The sequence below is a fragment of the Polyodon spathula genome, chromosome 13 (genome assembly GCF_017654505.1).
Source record: "Polyodon spathula isolate WHYD16114869_AA chromosome 13, ASM1765450v1, whole genome shotgun sequence".
Lineage (NCBI taxonomy): Eukaryota > Metazoa > Chordata > Actinopteri > Acipenseriformes > Polyodontidae > Polyodon > Polyodon spathula.
Window position 1 is genome coordinate 11,406,428 of NC_054546.1, and position 17,136 is coordinate 11,423,563.

A 17,136-nucleotide genomic window follows, 5' to 3' on the forward strand; every position below is an offset into this window, starting at 1 on the left:
ATTGGAGTTCTAACTGTGTTGATAAAATTCGTTTATTTTTTGACTACTGGTTGATGAAGTTCCTGGTACCAAATTACGTCATGTTTTTTAGTTCAATTTCCCTCCAATGGTGTGTGTGTGTGTATATATATATAAACCAGATACGTAAACAGCGCAGACTGAGCAGAACGCGAGTCGTTTCCAAAAGGTCCATTTATGGTGCAACACAATTAACTGTGATTGGTCGGACTGTACGAGGAAGCGCAGCTGCCGCTGTTCTTCAAAGTACAGCAAATGAAAGCACAGGATAGAGGTAAGATGTTTGTGAATAAACTGCTATTTACTGCAATGGGAAAAATAAATGGTACTGTGCACGAGCACGGGAAATCAAATTAGAAAACTAGGGTCGCAATAATTTTAAACAAACTAATTAACTGCATGTCTTTGTGCTTTACATGCCAGTTACTGTATTTGTCCCTTTTGATGCAAACGGCACGACCAGTAACAATATACCAAGCATATTGATGGCAGAAAATACAGATTGCAAGGAAGCCACAGTAAGAATTATGGAAATGAACATTAAGTTGAACCTGCATGTTAACTAAAAATCAAACGTGACATTTCAAACTGAAGTCGTATTTACCAAGTGACAAAAATAATAGTAACCTATTCTCTTATTATTTTGTTGATCAGTTATGCAAAAATCAATCAAAGACTAAACGCAGTGGAACGTTATTGTGCTGTATTTTAACGAAGTCTCCCCAGCACTTCTAGATAAGGAGAGTTCTGCTTCTTGCTAGACTCCCCAAAATAGCAGCAGTTGCTGAGTCACAGTCTATGGGAGGCTGCAGACAGCAATTTAGGCAGATTACAGAATGCAAATATATTATCTGCATATACATTATTGTGTAACGTGTAATTAAAATGAATCAAATATTGTACAATACATGTACTTTTCAGTAAACCATTTTTTTTAAGTTAAAGAATAAACACAACATGATTTTAAAAAGGCAAAATAAGAACGAGGTCGCCAAGTGATTTCTAAAACTTGATTTGGGTCACTACGTATGGCTTTCAAATGGTTTAGATGAAACGAGACATGCATTCCCTTTAAAAAATAAATCAAGTGATGTGGTTACATTAATCAGGCTTTTAAAATCATTTTGCGACCTAGTTATTATGCCCCTTTTGAAAATCACGCTGACTGTTTATTATACAAGACTGGACAAAGAAATAGAAACCCTAGAGAGATAGCATATGTACTCAAAGTGGCTCTTTTAATGTTTATTTCTGAAGGGAAGTAAGCCTCCTTAGTGAGACTATTGATTGGGCCCAGGCCAGGGAAGATAAAGGAAGCATCAGGAACACAGATTGCACAGGTATTTGAAACAGAGTACACTTACAAGGGAGATGGTAACATGAATACAATTGTGCTTCCTCAGCTGTGACAGAGCTAGAAGGTTACAGACAGTATAAATATACTGGACTATCTCCTTTCTTATAAAGAAGTGCAAAGAAGGAATTACTGTGGGGGAAAAACAAATTAATCATATACCATAATATTGTAATGTAAAATGGCTGCTTGGATACTGTCGCTTTATTTGCTGCCATGCCAAACAAAATATTTGTAATGTTTTTTTTTAGTTTAGTTAGTACTAGACCTAACCCTAAACCTTTCTTTGCTGAGAACATATGCCTTTCTGGCAATGTCAGTGCTTGTCAATCAACCTGACATAGCAGAGGAAAGCAAAGCAAAAGCAAATGAATGTGTTTGCTAGTTTTTGCTGCCTTGTGGTACAATGTCCAGATTTACCCTTGAATGCGACTGTTATTAAGACCCTTAACATAACACTTGTCTTATCCCTGGACCAAACAGACTGTTGATTTAAGGCATTCGCTGTATTTTGTAATGCTATGTGTATGATTCTGCTAGCAGAATGTAGGAGGTTATGTTCCGTGCTTTTGTTATTCTCTAGCTGTCTTCAGTATTGCTAATTGTAGAAGAGGATGGGGGAAGCTGTAGCTAATGTTGCAAGGAGGATCAATGCAACTGTGGAAGAGGAGAAAGACACTCTTGGTAAGTGTTCTCAACATATTTTTATTTCATCCTTTCTTTGACAGACCTGTATATTTTACCGCTGCTTAGAAGTGTCTGCATGAATCTTCATTAAACAGAATGAACCATAGTCGGCCAGATGGTACTTAAACGATGAATACACTTCAATTAATATACAATTTTCATCTCTGCTACTTCCATTGTAACTGAGGGGGGCAAGTGTTTACTTTTTAAGTTTTGTATTTATATGAAATACAAAATTACAACAGCAGATGGCATCATTCTTCTTTTTTTGTCTTAAGACAGCATTATTGATAGGCTAATTTTAAAGTATGCACTCTTTCATTTTAGGTCAAGATATATAATGTTTATAGAGACTTTGATTTATAGTGACTTAGTATAATTGTCTGGGGATCCATTTGATTTTTCTTTTTTGTTTTGATTTATTTCTTTACGTTTTCCCAATTATGTTTAACTTTTCAGTTGAGTGGGCTGCACGATCAGTAATATGGCTGATTTGTTACTAGTAGCATTGGTGTACTGTACATTGGTAATGCAGATTTGTGCTGATATCTTAGACTAACCATGCAGCCATCAGGGGCTGTGCTAATATTTTGGATCCACTCATCATAAGGCCAGTATTATACTTGCATTGCATTTACATTTTCATCCAGATCAACCACTACATACTTAAGCATTAGAAGTCAATGCCCCCCCCCCCCCCCCCCCCCCCCCCAACAACAGGTTTGACGGGTTGCAGCACAGATTTAGATTTAGATTTTATTTTTTAATAAATGAATGCCTGCTCGATACGCATTTTGAAGCGGCTTGTTTATACGCTACATTTCCACTGCTTGCTTTTGATATGGGCTAGTATTTAAAGTGTGTCCTAATCCCAACTGACATGAAAGAACAATGCAGGCAACTGCACAGAAGTCTACAATAGATGACTTTCACCTGAACTATTTGGGATTTAAGTACATCTTGAAAATCTGTAAACCCTTACGTACCTTTGCAATTGTAAAATCCCAACTGTATCTTTCTAATCCATCAATTGCACATCCTTCAGATTCCACAGAAAATAAGTTCTAGTTCAAGAGGAAAGTATTCCGTAAGAAACGCCTCAGAACATGCACTCGGCATATCCAGGTATTCAAAAAAAACAAAACAAGTCAAAGTGGATTTTCTGCCAAATTCATGGCAAATGTATCTGTATTGTCTATCCAGTCTATCTGAATCATCAAACTAGCATTTCTTAAAATTGTATCTTGTAGGGCAGTGGAGAACCAAGTTTTTTTTTTTTGTTTTAACAAACAAGAAATGTAAATTATTGCTTATAGTGGCAAGCATTTTAGTACAAAATATTGGAATGGAAATAGAGCAGGAAGAGGGCTATGGTTAACTCCACACAAAATCTTACCAGTGTGGAGAGCCAATTACAAAGAAAAGCAATTGTAAGGTTTACTAGCCAAAGGTGTGGAATTAAAGGGAAGTTATGCTAAGATTTTATAATGCTCTAGTTAGACCCCACTACTGTTTTTACTACAAAAAATACACATGACAATATACAACGAATTGTAACTAGGTTAATCCAATCCCTTATTAGCATAAACTGGGAGTACAGGTTAAAATAGTCTTTTCAGTCTTGGAAAAAGAGTGATAAGGAGGTAATCAATTGAAGATTATGAAATCCTAAATTCAGAACAGTACCCAGGAGGCATTTTTTATGCAGAGAGCAGTAGTACATTCATTAATTATTTTAGCTGTCTTAACTTCTTTTAGGCGCTGTTATTTTTTAATAATGATGGATGAGGTGCGATTCCCCAGAACTGTAAAATGTTCTAAAAAAAAAAAAATCCATCTGAGGCTTATCCTAGCAGTGTGTAGGGTTATCACTTCACTAGTAAACTCACAACATTATATAATAAAAAAGAAAGAAAAAAGTAACGATTTACCCCATTGCTTGCTCTTGACAGGATTCTGTCATTCTTTATGTAATACACTCCAATATGTAACATGTTAATTTCTTTACAAAATGTGAAACTGTAGAAACTCCTATATATTGTAAAATCCTGCACAAGAAAGATATGTACAATTACATTTTGTTTGTGTGCTTTTCTTAGATTTGTCAAAGTGCAAACTGATTAACTTCCCAGACGCAGTCTACAAAGTCCTGAGGAGTGTAACAGAGAAGATACATGTTATTACTTTGGCTAATAACGAGTTTAAGTCATTGACCAGCAAGTTCATAACTAACTTCAGTCAACTAAGAGGTAGGCCAGCATGGGTCTTCTCACTTTCCCTACTGCCAGTCTAACCTTTGCTTTTTCTAGTAACGCTTTCCAGAAATGTTTATTATGACAGACACACTTTAGCTTATCTACTTGCCATGGGGTACTTTTTTGTATCTCTCCCTGTATGCGTGAAACAGGGAAGAGATTTTACAATCTCTCTTTGAACAGAGACCTATAATCCTGTCATTTATACAAACTGTTTAAAGTAGTGACAGTATATGAATAGGGGTTTTATATCCACAAGATTATTTGCTGTTTGCGTTATGTTGTGTTGTGTGTTTTTTTTTTTTTTTTTTTTTTTTTACCAAATCCGCTATTTTTTTTAACATCTCCTTTTCTCTCACGTTGTTTACAATTATTTCACGTCTTTATTTCTTTCATTTATGAGAACGTGGTTTGTATGCAAGAATAATTTTTTTGCTCACATACTCCCCCACCTGTTACCTGTAAACTAAGTGCCACAAATAACTACAAATTGCTTTCCAGACAACTTAAGGGTTCAGCAAACAGGATACATTTCAGCAACTGAAAAGCTGTGCAGTTTCTATGACAACTGCAATTCATTTCAGGTCAGTCAGCAGTCGTTGGTTTCGTAGTAATAGCATGACAGCAGTACATCAAATAATTAGTTACTGTGTTTTTTTATTTTTTATTTTTATAAGCAGTTTTTATTTTTTATATGTTTCTTATGAATAAGGCTGTAAAACAACAATAGGAACAATAGTTGTGAATTGTATTGGTTTTGTTTGCTGCAGGCATATTCATGGTATATGAATGCGTGTATGTAGTCCAGCGGTTTAAGAAACAGGCTTGTAACCAGGAGGTCCCCGGTTCAAATCCCAGCTCAGCCACTGACTCATTGTGTGACCCTGAGCAAGTCACTTAACCTCCTTGAGGGTGAGACGTTGTTGTAAGTGACTCTGCAACTGATGCATAGTTCACATACCCTAGTCTCGTATCTTGTAAAGCACTTTGTGGTGGTGGTCCACTATGGAAGGCGCTATATAAAACATGTTTTTACTTTTATTTATTTATTTATTATTATTTAATTAGTTGACCCATTTTATAAGCGCAATGAGGGGCTTAGTTCATATCAACACACCCAGGGCTTGTGGATATTACAGTATATCCCACACCCTGTTGTGCCTTATTGCTTACGTATTATGGTAGATGGCATAATATAGAATATCAGATGGTCGTTGCTGTTAGATGTATTATTTAAACAGAAAGCAGTGCTATTTTTTGGAAATTATTTTTAGCCAGTGATGCTAAAGCTCTTAATGAAGTTTTTTTAACTAAGCTGCTTGTTTTTGCTCTAATTTATTAAGGGGTAGCTGATGCTGTGTGGCTGCTTTAGGAATATGGGCTGTACCTATTCCTTTTTATAAAATGACAAATAACCCTGGTTGGTATTAGACAACTTAGCTTGGTAAGAAATTGTAATGAGACTTATTTGTAACCCCATGCACCTGGCTACTAATTTTAGGTGTCCACTTCAATTAATGAGCTCCTTTAAGGACAAAAACCCCCCAAGAGAATTGTTCAGTTGAAGCAACTGAACAATTTATATACATATAAAGGAATACACACATAGGAACAAGTTTAAAGAGAACAGTGTAACCAATTTTCATTACTAAATGCCTTATACTTATTAACCATTACAATTCTAGTATTGTTTAATTGTAAATCCATTTTGAGCCAAGTTTATTGGAGCAGCAGTGTGTTAATGCACTACAGAATGACAAAGTATGCGTGTCACCAAAACACAAGTAATAAAGAGTAATGCTTTTCTTTTTAGAGTTGAATTTGGAAGGAAACAACCTGACCAAGCTTCCAGATGTGATTGGTACAATGTTGCACTTAACAACTATCAACCTGGCTTGGAATAAATTCACTGCCTTCCCTGAGAAGCTGACTGACATCAAGACTCTGGAAAGGATTAATCTGGAGGGAAATGAGATTACCGGTGAGTACAAAGGCGTTGTGAAATACTCCCTCTGAGAAAAAAAAAAATCTTTGTTGCACTTCGCTTTGATAAAACATGTCAGTTCTTCATTTAACCAAACAGCAGCAGATGTATTTTTTTGTCATAAAAACTGTGTAAAAGGTGGATAAAAGTAATAGGTAGATGTGGCAAAGTGGCGAGGGCAGTGGAGAGCGGATACAAATCACACAGTTACTTTCAGGTGCAAGGGTGTGTGACCAGGATGATGGTAGTGGTGACGTCAGGCCCGGAAGAACACAGAAACCAAAACACATGATGGCAGTGAACCTGAGACGCTACGGCGTCCAGCGTTTTATTAAATAATAATAATAGAAAATAAAAGATTTAACAAACAAAACACAAACAAAGAGGCGCGTTGGCCAAACAAACAAACAGACACACACAAGACACGTGGACGAACCAAACAAGTGTCGTGCTAGTCCTCTCGCATGAGTAGCATTTGTTATATTTTTAAATCGCCTTCTAACTCCACCCACTCTCCACTCACAAACACACAACCTCGAGTGAGTAAAAACATGCTGCTTTTATGCAGTTGTCCCGAGACTCGATTGCTAATCAGTCTTTCAAGTGGAGTCTCTGTACAACTGCATGTGAATTAATGCAATGCAATAAAGTGCAATTCCTCTCACATATTATTACATTTTACCTGCACGTGAAGTGCTGTGCAATCCTTGTGCCTAAATACAAATTACACTTTATAACACTCGTGCTCATAACCCATATTTATATCCTGTGTATTTTATACATAAACACCAACATTAACATGCTACATACAACATAAAACACTAATAAACACAAAGGGGCGGGACACTCCGCCACAGGGTGTTTATTGAATAATTTCCCATCCGGGTCATTGAGTTCAGACTGTTGAATATGGAAGCTGCAAAACAGATGGAATGGTTATTGTTATCATTACTGTATAACTACTGTTGTAGTTTTTACAATTTTTAAATAGTCCTCCCCTCCATTGACACATCTGTTTATAAAATTATTTCCATTACTTGAGAGTAGATGTTAAACTTCATGCTGATTTGAACTTCGCTCTCGCCAGGATAAGCACCAACTAAGACGTAGCTTTGCAATAAACTTATGTGATCCATCTGCATCTCCATCCATTTGTGTTTCTTTCCATCTGATGATGTAGATATCCTTCTGTCTGGTGCTGATTGCTGAAGTGTAATGCTGGCTCCAGGGATCAGCTCATTTTGCCTCCCCAGCGCATCAGCACACACAACGGCTGCGTTGCTGGCTCCGGGGATCAACCCAGTGCGGTCTCCCCAGTGCATCAACATGACAACCGTCTCGATTGAGCTTCCAGCCTCTCAACTGTTGTCAAGGAAACCTCGTACACAGTCAGTGGCCACAGCAGTCTTGGCAGTAGACCAAACTGAAAGCACCAGAGTTTCAGTTTGCCTGGTAAAGCGCTGCTGTCTATGCACTTCAACCCTTCCACTGCTTGTTGTCTAACTTCTCCCACACGAACTTTGTCCTTTAGATCCCCATCATACTATCTCCATAGACTTTTCACTGGTTTCTCAGACACTGTTGGTATTGCCTCACCATTAATGTAGAACCTTTTATCTACTACTTTACCTGTGGATCAAGTTATTTACATAAAGCAATTTTTTTAAGGTTATTATTATTTATTTATTTAATTTATTTTGAAGTGGTTAATCAGTCGTGAAGTTCTAGGTATTAATGGCATATAGTTTTTTCAGAAGATCTAATATAACAGCTTAAAAACGCACTTTTTATAATTCTATGGAACAGCAAACAATAACTAAATACACTGTAGTTAAATCACTTACATTTTTCAGACAAACAGACATGTTATCAAAACCTTTACTCTTCTGTTTTTAATGAAGTGGCAAATGATACTTTCATTCAAAAGGTATCTTCCTTTATTCCCAAAACTAATAAGCAAGCTAAAATATTTTGTGATCAGTCCCTTTCATCTGAAGAGTTGGATCAGGTTATTAAACTTCCCAAGAGTAAGTCACCTAGTCCAGGTGGGTTGCTGTTTGAAGTTTATTAAGTGTTCTGGGAAAGTATCAAAAGTTTGATATTTGAGACCTTAAAGGAATTTATAGAGCATGGCAGTCTGTCTGGTTCAATGATAATTAGATTGACACCCTGTAATTTTGCTCAAACAATGGCTTTGGTGTATTCCAATGGATAAAACCCTGCTTAAATTAGGTAATCTCAAGTACCCAATCAGGATTTCTACAGGGCTCACTTTGGCTTTGGAGAGAAATGTATACAAATTAGCAATACTTTATATAATCAAATTAATAGTTGTGTTTCTCTGCCAGTTGTGATTTCCCTTAGATTTGATAAACAGAGGCATTCGACAAGGCTGCCCAGTAATCCCTTTTTAAAATGATTTTGGCTGTAGAATTATTGGCTTTATACATTACACATTGTAGAGACATTGAGGCTAACACGCAAGATGACACAACTTTTTTCTTAAGAAATATAAGCGACAGGTATCTGAAGCATTAAAGAGTATTGATCTTTTTGCTAAAGCCTCTGAACTCACTTTTACTCAAAAAACTGTTGACTCAAAGTATGGACTGGTTTTATCTGTGCGTTATTGATCTGAGTCAACATTTAATGGAATTGCAGTCGAGGATTCAGTAAAATATCTAGGTTCTTGTATTAGGTCTGAAACATAGGAGTTTAACACATTTGTAGGCATCCCTTTTCAAAGAACACAATCTGGATAACTCCACCTTTACTGAATGTCATGCTTCTAACTGCTTTAAACCAGAGTTATTAATATCTAAAATGTTGTGTTAATGCAAACTTCAACTCTACAGCGCCACTATAATTGAGGCCCCTTTTACATACAGTTAGGTTAATTTGCAGGCATATGTTACAGTTTATTTGCAAGTGTGCCAACTGTACTTTGAGAAAGATATGTCTCACTGCTCCATAGATGCCACTGAGGTGCTTTTAACTTGTAAGTTTTAATAAGTCACAAGGGGGTGGTGACTAAAACCCAGAAAATAATAAGGTGATTTTAAACATCAAGTTTTCTTAAATTGAGGGGTTTGGCTGTGAAGGCATGCACTTGGAAGCTGGCAGGGGAGTGTAGAAATGCAAAACTAGACTTAAATAATTGGCATAGGCAAATAATTGGCATAGGCAAAACTAGATTGGCCCAGCATCGATGTTGAAGCTTTGGATGAAACTAGACACACGCAAATTAATGGCATGAGTGAACCAGATTTACCCAACATTGATTTTGAAGCGTTGGGCGAAACTAGACTCGCCCGGTCTAGACCCGAAGTTCAGTGAAAACTCTTGAAAAAACAGTGTTCCGCCCAGTCATCTTTTTCAAGTTCTGGACCAATCTAGGTTTGACCGATTGGACGCGGGCGACTGCCGAAAAAAAGTGGTGACTTTGGGGTTCGCCAAGAAACCCTTGGCGAAACTAGATTGGCCTGGGCAAAACTAGACTCGTCAGACCACCAGGTTTCGCCCTTAACATATCTAAAGAATATAGTTATATTTTAGCCTTATTGATCCTTAAGAAATAAAAACAAATGAAATATTTAGGTAATAAAATGGAACGTAAAGCACTCGTGATCTGTGTAAAGTTGTTTCATATAATTTTATAGTTACAAGTTTTGTGTTTAAATGATAGGTCATTTTAAGGTCATGCTTTATTTTAAGGGCATTTTTTTAGTTTATTAACTTAACAAACAGCTAACAAACATGTTAATGTACATTATTTATTTTCTGTTAACTGTTAGTTAATATATAATAGGCCAGCTAAAACTGCAAATACCAGAGCCCTGTGGATGATCAGTCAAACAATAGAGCCCTATGGAGGATCAATAGTCGATCATATGTTTGAGATCGGTTTATATTGTTACTGTAGTAATGTTTAGCAAATTAAATCAGGTTTTTATTAACCCTAACCCTTACCTAAAAATTAACAGTTAATAAACGGTCCTTAAAATAAAGCGTGAGCCATTTTAGTAACTCTGTTATCCATGTGTCCTTAGTCATATTTTACTTCAAATTTTGCCTTGATTCTGTTTTTTTTATTATTATTACAGCATTGGAACTTACTTTTAAAGTTAAGACCAATACACCATGCCTATTCAAAGACAGAGTCAGGGGCACTTTACACCTTTTAATAATCTCTTTTCATCACCTGTGCATCACCTGTTTAAGTTAATTGTTGCTGTTAACAAGATGCATTGGTCTGATGGATTTAAAAAAAAAAAAAGTATTATTATTATTATTATTATTATTATTATTATTATTATTATTATTATTATTAGTAGTAGTAGTAGTAGTAGCAATATAGAAAAATAATAACTATTAGGTTTTTATCCTAAACATATCTAGTGCAATATGATTGTATTGCATCTTAAAACTTTAGATTTATTTATTTATTTTTTTCACCATCAAGTATGGTTTAAATATTTGAAAAAAGATAATGTTATTTGTGTGTGCATTGTACTGAATTATCTAATAGATCACAAACAATTGTTTGTTTGAAGGCTTGTTTAAACACGCAATACGTTGGTACAAGCTAACCCATTCCCTTACAAAAAGCAATAGAAATACTGACACAATAAGGTCCCCATTATTGTTATACACTGGTACTGTGATGACAAGTACTATGTTCAGACGTAACCTTTTCCAGTACTGTACATCAAACACAGTGTTGTCGAACCTGACTGGATATTGGAAGAGAAAACATAAGAAACCCATTAGTACAGAGAAACTATTCCCATGTTCCATTTACTATGGATATTATTCATTTCCGACATGCTAAACTTTCAATTGTCAATCAAAAATCTATTTACTACTTTCAAAACATGATCAATTAGCAAAATACAGACAAAGAAATTTACTCAACAGCGCATCAGAATAAAATATAAGATTTGTCAGCAGCTTAATGCGCTCTGATGATGAAAGTGAGTGTATTTTAATTAGCGATAAAGTGCCGGAGGCTGTGGCCATGGATAAGCATGTACTATTGTATTATTCGAGACAGGGCAGTAACGTTTTTGTTCATCTTTTCTCAGTCGTGTTCCTTGTCTACAAAGTATGCTTAGTGTGCAATATGCAAGAGGAAATATGCAAACTCCAACAACAGAGACCCCCCCTACTGTACCAAACAAAAACTGAAATTTCCAAATGCCCTACCTGCAAAACCCCTACCTTGGCTTTGCCTCGTGTCTTACCACACACCAGCGGTGTGGTATATTACATAATGACTGCACACCCTGTTGTGTGTTATTGCTTACATTGCAAATAACATTTGCATATAACATCTGTATGTCTTCTATAAATAAAAATATGCATCCCATAGTTGTGTTGCAAAATGTCATGTGGAGAACATTTTTCTGTTAATCTGTTTTGATCTCTCTTATATTTGCAATTGTTTTAATGGATTTTTTTATTTTGCTGTTGATGCCATGTGTAGCGATCTATAACACTCACTTTTCACAGCATCTAAATCAGTGGTGCACAACTCAGGTCATGGAGGGCCAGTGTTCCTCCTGGTTTTTGTTCTAACCATAACCTAAATTAGTTAATTGGACCAATTAAGCTTCTAATAAGGTCCAACAAAGTACTTCAGGGTGCAGTTGGAATACAAACCTGCAAGGACACCAGCCCTCCAGGACCGAGTTGTGCACCACTGCTCTAAATCATCCACTTGTTACTACCTGTGCAAACTACAATTTTAGCCATTTTGGACAATCATCTCTACAATCGTGTGACAATTACATGGTCTATAATGTAAAATAAGAAATATACAAGTTTTTTAAATAAAAATTTGTTTTATGTTACATTCAGACATTAGTCATTGAGAAATACTTTTAGTTGAAATGCATTTTATTTACAAAGGTTATTTCATTGTTTTTAAATTCATATAAAGAAAAGGCTACAGTGTGCAATGACACCTGGTTTCAGTTAAGCCTTACAAAAGAATAGGATTAATTGCACCTGCAGCACCTGTTATTTGTGAAATAGAATAATATCTCAGGACCAGTACTTAAATACCTTTTGTAACCTTGAATAATTTAGCTAGAAGACTGTTAATTTATTGAAGTGGAGGAAAAAACATGTTTCATTTGTTTCATTGTATCTTTTTTTTTTTTTTTTTTTTACACAGAAGTGCCTATGGATAAGCTGGCAGCTATGCCATCTCTTCAGTTTCTCAATATGAAGTCAAATCCAATAAAGAAAGAAAAGTTGACTGCCTCCACACTTCCAATTACATTTGAGCTGCTGACAACTCCAGAAGACAATGTTGTTTAAATGAATTAATTACAGAAACCTTATTATACTATGTGAACAGTAGGTTTTGTAATTACATTCAATAGTTTTGCTACTAAAACTAAGTTATTTTTTTCTTATTAATAGTACCCAAGTGGGGTTTGTGTAAATTCACATCAGGTAATTTTGTTATACAAATGCATCGTTTTATTTTGTAATGTGTATAAATGGAGGCTTGGTGGTCCAGTGGTTAAAGAAATGGGCTTGTTACCAGGAAGTTCCTGGTTCAGTTCCAGCTCAGCCTCAGACTCAGTGTGTGCTCCATCCTTCACATGAGACGTAAAACCATGGTCCTCTTGTAAGCGACTCTGCACATTTTCACCTGTTCTAAACTGCTCCAACTGAATAAGGATTGGTAAAACAGCCTTGTTGTTCCAATCCATGCAGTCACACACTACTCATTTATTTAGTGTATTGTATTCTAAATTATATATATTTTTGAGGGCCCCTCAGAATCCAAGGGGCCCTGGCTGCAACCCAGAAAGCTCCTGCGTTAATCCAACCCAGAGTTTAGGCTATATCGGCACTGCATTGCTGCTTTGAAATGCATTCTAAAACTATGCTACTGTATACTGTTTTTACAATAAAACCTGTAATATACCAATAGAATCCCAGTACCCGTACTGTATTAGTGTTTTTCCAGCATTAGGAGGATTCTATATTTTTTTATTGCTATTTCTGCTTAGCTGTGCTTACTTACTGTTCCAGCAAAACTGTAAGCAGATACTGCAAATAGAGTGACCACCCATCCCTAATTGGACAGGACAGTCCCTAAATGTAAAAAGCAAGTCCTGATCCTGGACTAAATGCCTCCTGGGTGGAATTTGTCCTGGATTCCAATATACAGTGCAATCTTACAGTTTAACACCACAGTCAAACCATAGCATTTCTGTTTGGAGCAAAGCCCTGCTGCATCATTTTGCAGTGCCTCACACAGTCCCTAGAATGATTGACACATAGACAATGATAGACCATCTAAATCATAAAACTATATAATCCCACTATCATGTGACTTTTTACACTCACATTACATGTACCCCAACAGCCTGACACTGATTTGCTTTGGTGATAGCAAACAAAATACAATTTGTAGACTATTTTAATTTCAGTGTTTTCTTTGTTTATGCGAAATGGATGACTCAAAAAGTTGAAGTGACACTGATAGTGATGCTTTGTAAAAGGAAGGAGTACCCTATAAGGCCTCCTCCACCAAAGCAAAAAAGTAAACACCTGTGCAATTTAAGAGGAATGGGTTATAACCGTCATACACGTAGATTAGGAAAAGTGCAAATGATTCAGTAAGAGTTTGCTAATCAATGCTTTAAATCCAGTTTGCCTGTGCCTTGTGGTTTACAGCTGAAAGTCTTCTCTGCCAATTTGTAAGATACATTTAAGAAACACCAACTTGCCAGTCTTTCACGGAGTGCCTCAGTGGGAGTTTGTGTTTTCTACATGCAGCATTCTAACTATTCAAAGACCATTGAAATGTCCCTAAAAATGTAATGTGTTTGCGTAAAAGATCTCCATTGTGTTTGCTGCAAAATGCATGAGCGAGCTATCTGTCTGTATTGCACTAATTCATAATGAAAACTGGAATTAATATAGCTCGTTTCTTAAAACAAGCTGTTTTATTTCTCATTTTGGACTATAAACAGGATTACAAAAATAAGATAGCATTATTGACTAGAGTAAATTCTTTGGAAATATGTAGCCTACAATCTGCTTTTGTCAAAAATTAAAAATCACATCCTCTTACCTGAGCTGTCTGTTCTTCACTAGACTTCCAATGGTGTATTGATTTGAAAATGTATATATATATAGGGGTACATTTAAATACATTTACTGTAAAAAAAAAAAAAAAAAAAACATTTTACAACATTTCTTAGTGTATCGCATGAGTTCTGACTTATTTTTTACTGTAATATACTTATTAGACATAGGTTTTGTAGTTACAGGAATTTTCCAGGTTACCAGAGTACCTGAATATGCTGACAAAACCACTACTTGCTTCATATTGTCTTTTGAACTGTTTGAAGAAAATTCACCTTACCTGATTATGATGAGTCCAGTGAGTACTTCCTACTGTATCATCAATTTGTATGAGGGATCAGTGCTATACGTAATTCAATGTACATGGTTTTACTTGCAATTACAAAAATCAAACAAAACACAGGAGGAAAGAACTATATGAACACGAATATCATGAAAAAAAAAAGCTTATGCCCAGTCAGAGTTAAATGTATTGAGAATGTTTCACATGAAAGTGTTAGATATATTATACATAAACAAGAATTTTGTACAGTCCACTGGAGAGTAATGGATATGTAGAGTATAAGACTTGGATGTGTTGTATTTTACTGGATGTAAAATGCTTCTATGGATTGTGTATATACAGTATAATCGTAAATCTCAAAAAACTACTCACTTCTAAATCTTTTGTAGTCATTTTTGTATTACTTTAGTATAAATACATGTTAACTTGGATTCATGTGTTGTTTTTTTCTGACTTTATGTGAACGAAAAGACACACATTTGCCCGTTTTCCCATTGGAAATAGTGATATTTTTAAATATCACTGTCCTGGTCACAAAAGCAAAGTTTGTGGGGAATAATAGCCATTTTCTATACTTTTGAGGCATAAGCAATTAGGAAATAACACTTACTACCCAGGAACAAAAATTTTGTTACATAGTGTTATTAAACCACTGGATCGTAAGTACTTCAAGTCTTTGCAGTACTACAATGCAGCTACTGACAACTGGATGGTGTAAAATCCAGGGAGACGTGTTACCCTTTATAATGTAGCTGCCATGTTTTCCAAGGCTTCCCTACAGTCAGCTGCACCAGAAAAAGTAGTTAACGGTTTTCAGACCTGTGGGTTGTGACCATATGGTGCAAGTATTTTCACTGATGAAGATTTTGCACCAGCATCCGTCACAGAGGAAGATCAACCCCATGAAGATCCACACCAGACTACTAAAGTACTACCTGCTGCAGACTCACCTGCTGTCAACACACCAATCATGGACGTACCCAGCCAGAATACTGTTCAAGTATGTACTCAAGCTCCACCTGCTGTGAACTCTCAACCTGAAGTCCCATTTAGAAACAGACCTCATTGAAGTCTCATCTGCTGAAGTGTCACCTGATGGAGATTATCATGCTCAGGATCCAGCTGCTGTTAACTCACCTGCAGCAGACCAATCAAGCCAGGACCCATCTAGTAAGAACCTCATTGCCATGCCAAACTGTCTGCTGCATGCGCAAGAAAAAGAAAGTCAGAGTCTGCATCCCTGTTGACATCTTCACCATACAAAAAATACTGAACAGAAAGAAACTCAAGAAAGGGGGAAAAAGCAATTGGCAAGTGTGAGAAAAAAGAAAACAAACAAACCAAAGGTAAAACAGCTTCCCACGAAAAAAAATCAAAGGGCCAAAAAGGGTGTAAACAACCTAAGAGGCAAGGGAAAGAAAGTAGCAAAAGCAAAGAAAACAAGCAGAGAGTCTGAAGAGCAGATTTGTCATCAGATGAGGATTAATTTAGCATAATTAGGCATCACTTATTTCTATATTTTTGCTTATTGCTCTTAGTGTTTTAGCACTCAATAAAAAAATGTATTCATATAAGTTTATATATATGTGTGTGTGTTATTGTTTGTACTTGTGTGTGAATACAAAATAACTCCTTTAGATATGAAAAATAAATGGAATATTCAGACTTAACATTAAAGCAAAGACTGGGGCAAAACGCCTACACCTGGGCCATTTGCCCCATGAACAAGGCAAAACGCCTATTTATGAAAAAGTTTTTGTCATTTGCATCAGAAGACAAACACCTGACAACTAAACTGTTGTTCATTAAGATAGACAGTTATTCCCACTATGTGACCTCTTGTATTTCTGTTATACATAACTAACACATTGCTATGGCAAATTGTCCTTAAGGGGGGGCTCCTTGCCACACCCTACTCTAATCTTCTGCACCACCCCGGAAAGCTGAAGTCGGAGATTGTATATGGCAGGGTTTGAAAAGAAGATCTTACTTTGAAAGGGACTTCTTGTGTTTTGTATATTGTGAAATAAACCATCTTAGTTTAAAAGGATGGTTTTTAAATATACTTTGTTGAGGTGCAAGAGCATTTCTCAACTTTGTCAACCTTATACATATTTATGAAGATCTGCTTAAATCGTCACGCGCGCCTGAATTCCAAGCAATTCCAATGTCTGTTTTGAGCTACTTCCGGCTTTAAAGTCAAGCACTCAAACACCATGAAGACATTGACAAAGAATTTTAAATAAACCACAGATCAGAGGGGTACATATAATGTGATTTATTATTCTTATTATTATTATTCTTATTATTCTTCTTCTTATTATTATTATTATTATTATTATTATTATTATTATTATTATTATAAACTATATAAAAAATATTGAACATACCAACCTTAAATGCAAAAAAATTAAAATAAGGGTGTCTGTCTTTACCAATAGAA

The 17,136-nt window shown here is 35.9% G+C and overlaps 1 protein-coding gene across 4 annotated transcripts; it reads left to right on the forward strand.

Moving 5' to 3' along the window:
* The first annotated feature begins 124 nt into the window (after positions 1 to 124).
* LOC121325536 (leucine-rich repeat-containing protein 20-like) lies at positions 125 to 14,395 on the forward strand. Of its 4 annotated transcripts, none has more exons than XM_041268171.1 (6): positions 125 to 292; positions 1,276 to 1,358; positions 1,956 to 2,056; positions 4,159 to 4,308; positions 6,128 to 6,295; positions 7,479 to 7,517. In XM_041268171.1, the coding sequence occupies exons 3-6, from the start codon at positions 1,987 to 1,989 to the stop codon at positions 7,505 to 7,507; spliced, it is 417 nt and encodes a 138-aa protein (XP_041124105.1). In that variant the 5' UTR covers positions 125 to 292; positions 1,276 to 1,358; positions 1,956 to 1,986; the 3' UTR covers positions 7,508 to 7,517. The 4 variants fall into 4 exon arrangements, with proteins under 4 accessions (XP_041124105.1, XP_041124101.1, XP_041124102.1 ...); XM_041268167.1 differs by lacking the exon at positions 7,479 to 7,517 and adding an exon at positions 12,477 to 14,395 and having other exon boundaries at positions 126 to 292; XM_041268168.1 differs by lacking the exons at positions 1,276 to 1,358; positions 7,479 to 7,517 and adding an exon at positions 12,477 to 14,395 and having other exon boundaries at positions 126 to 292.
* The last annotated feature ends 2,741 nt before the right edge of the window (positions 14,396 to 17,136 follow it).

Bases quoted from the DNA above. Each gene is read 5' to 3' on its own strand.
- LOC121325536 (XM_041268167.1), top strand. From the start codon at position 1,987: ATGGGGGAAGCTGTAGCTAATGTTGCAAGGAGGATCAATGCAACTGTG. The intron at 4,309-6,127 runs GTAGGCCAGCAT...TTTTCTTTTTAG, and splicing joins TAACTTCAGTCAACTAAGAG to AGTTGAATTTGGAAGGAAAC. The intron at 6,296-12,476 runs GTGAGTACAAAG...TTTTTTACACAG, and splicing joins GGAGGGAAATGAGATTACCG to AAGTGCCTATGGATAAGCTG.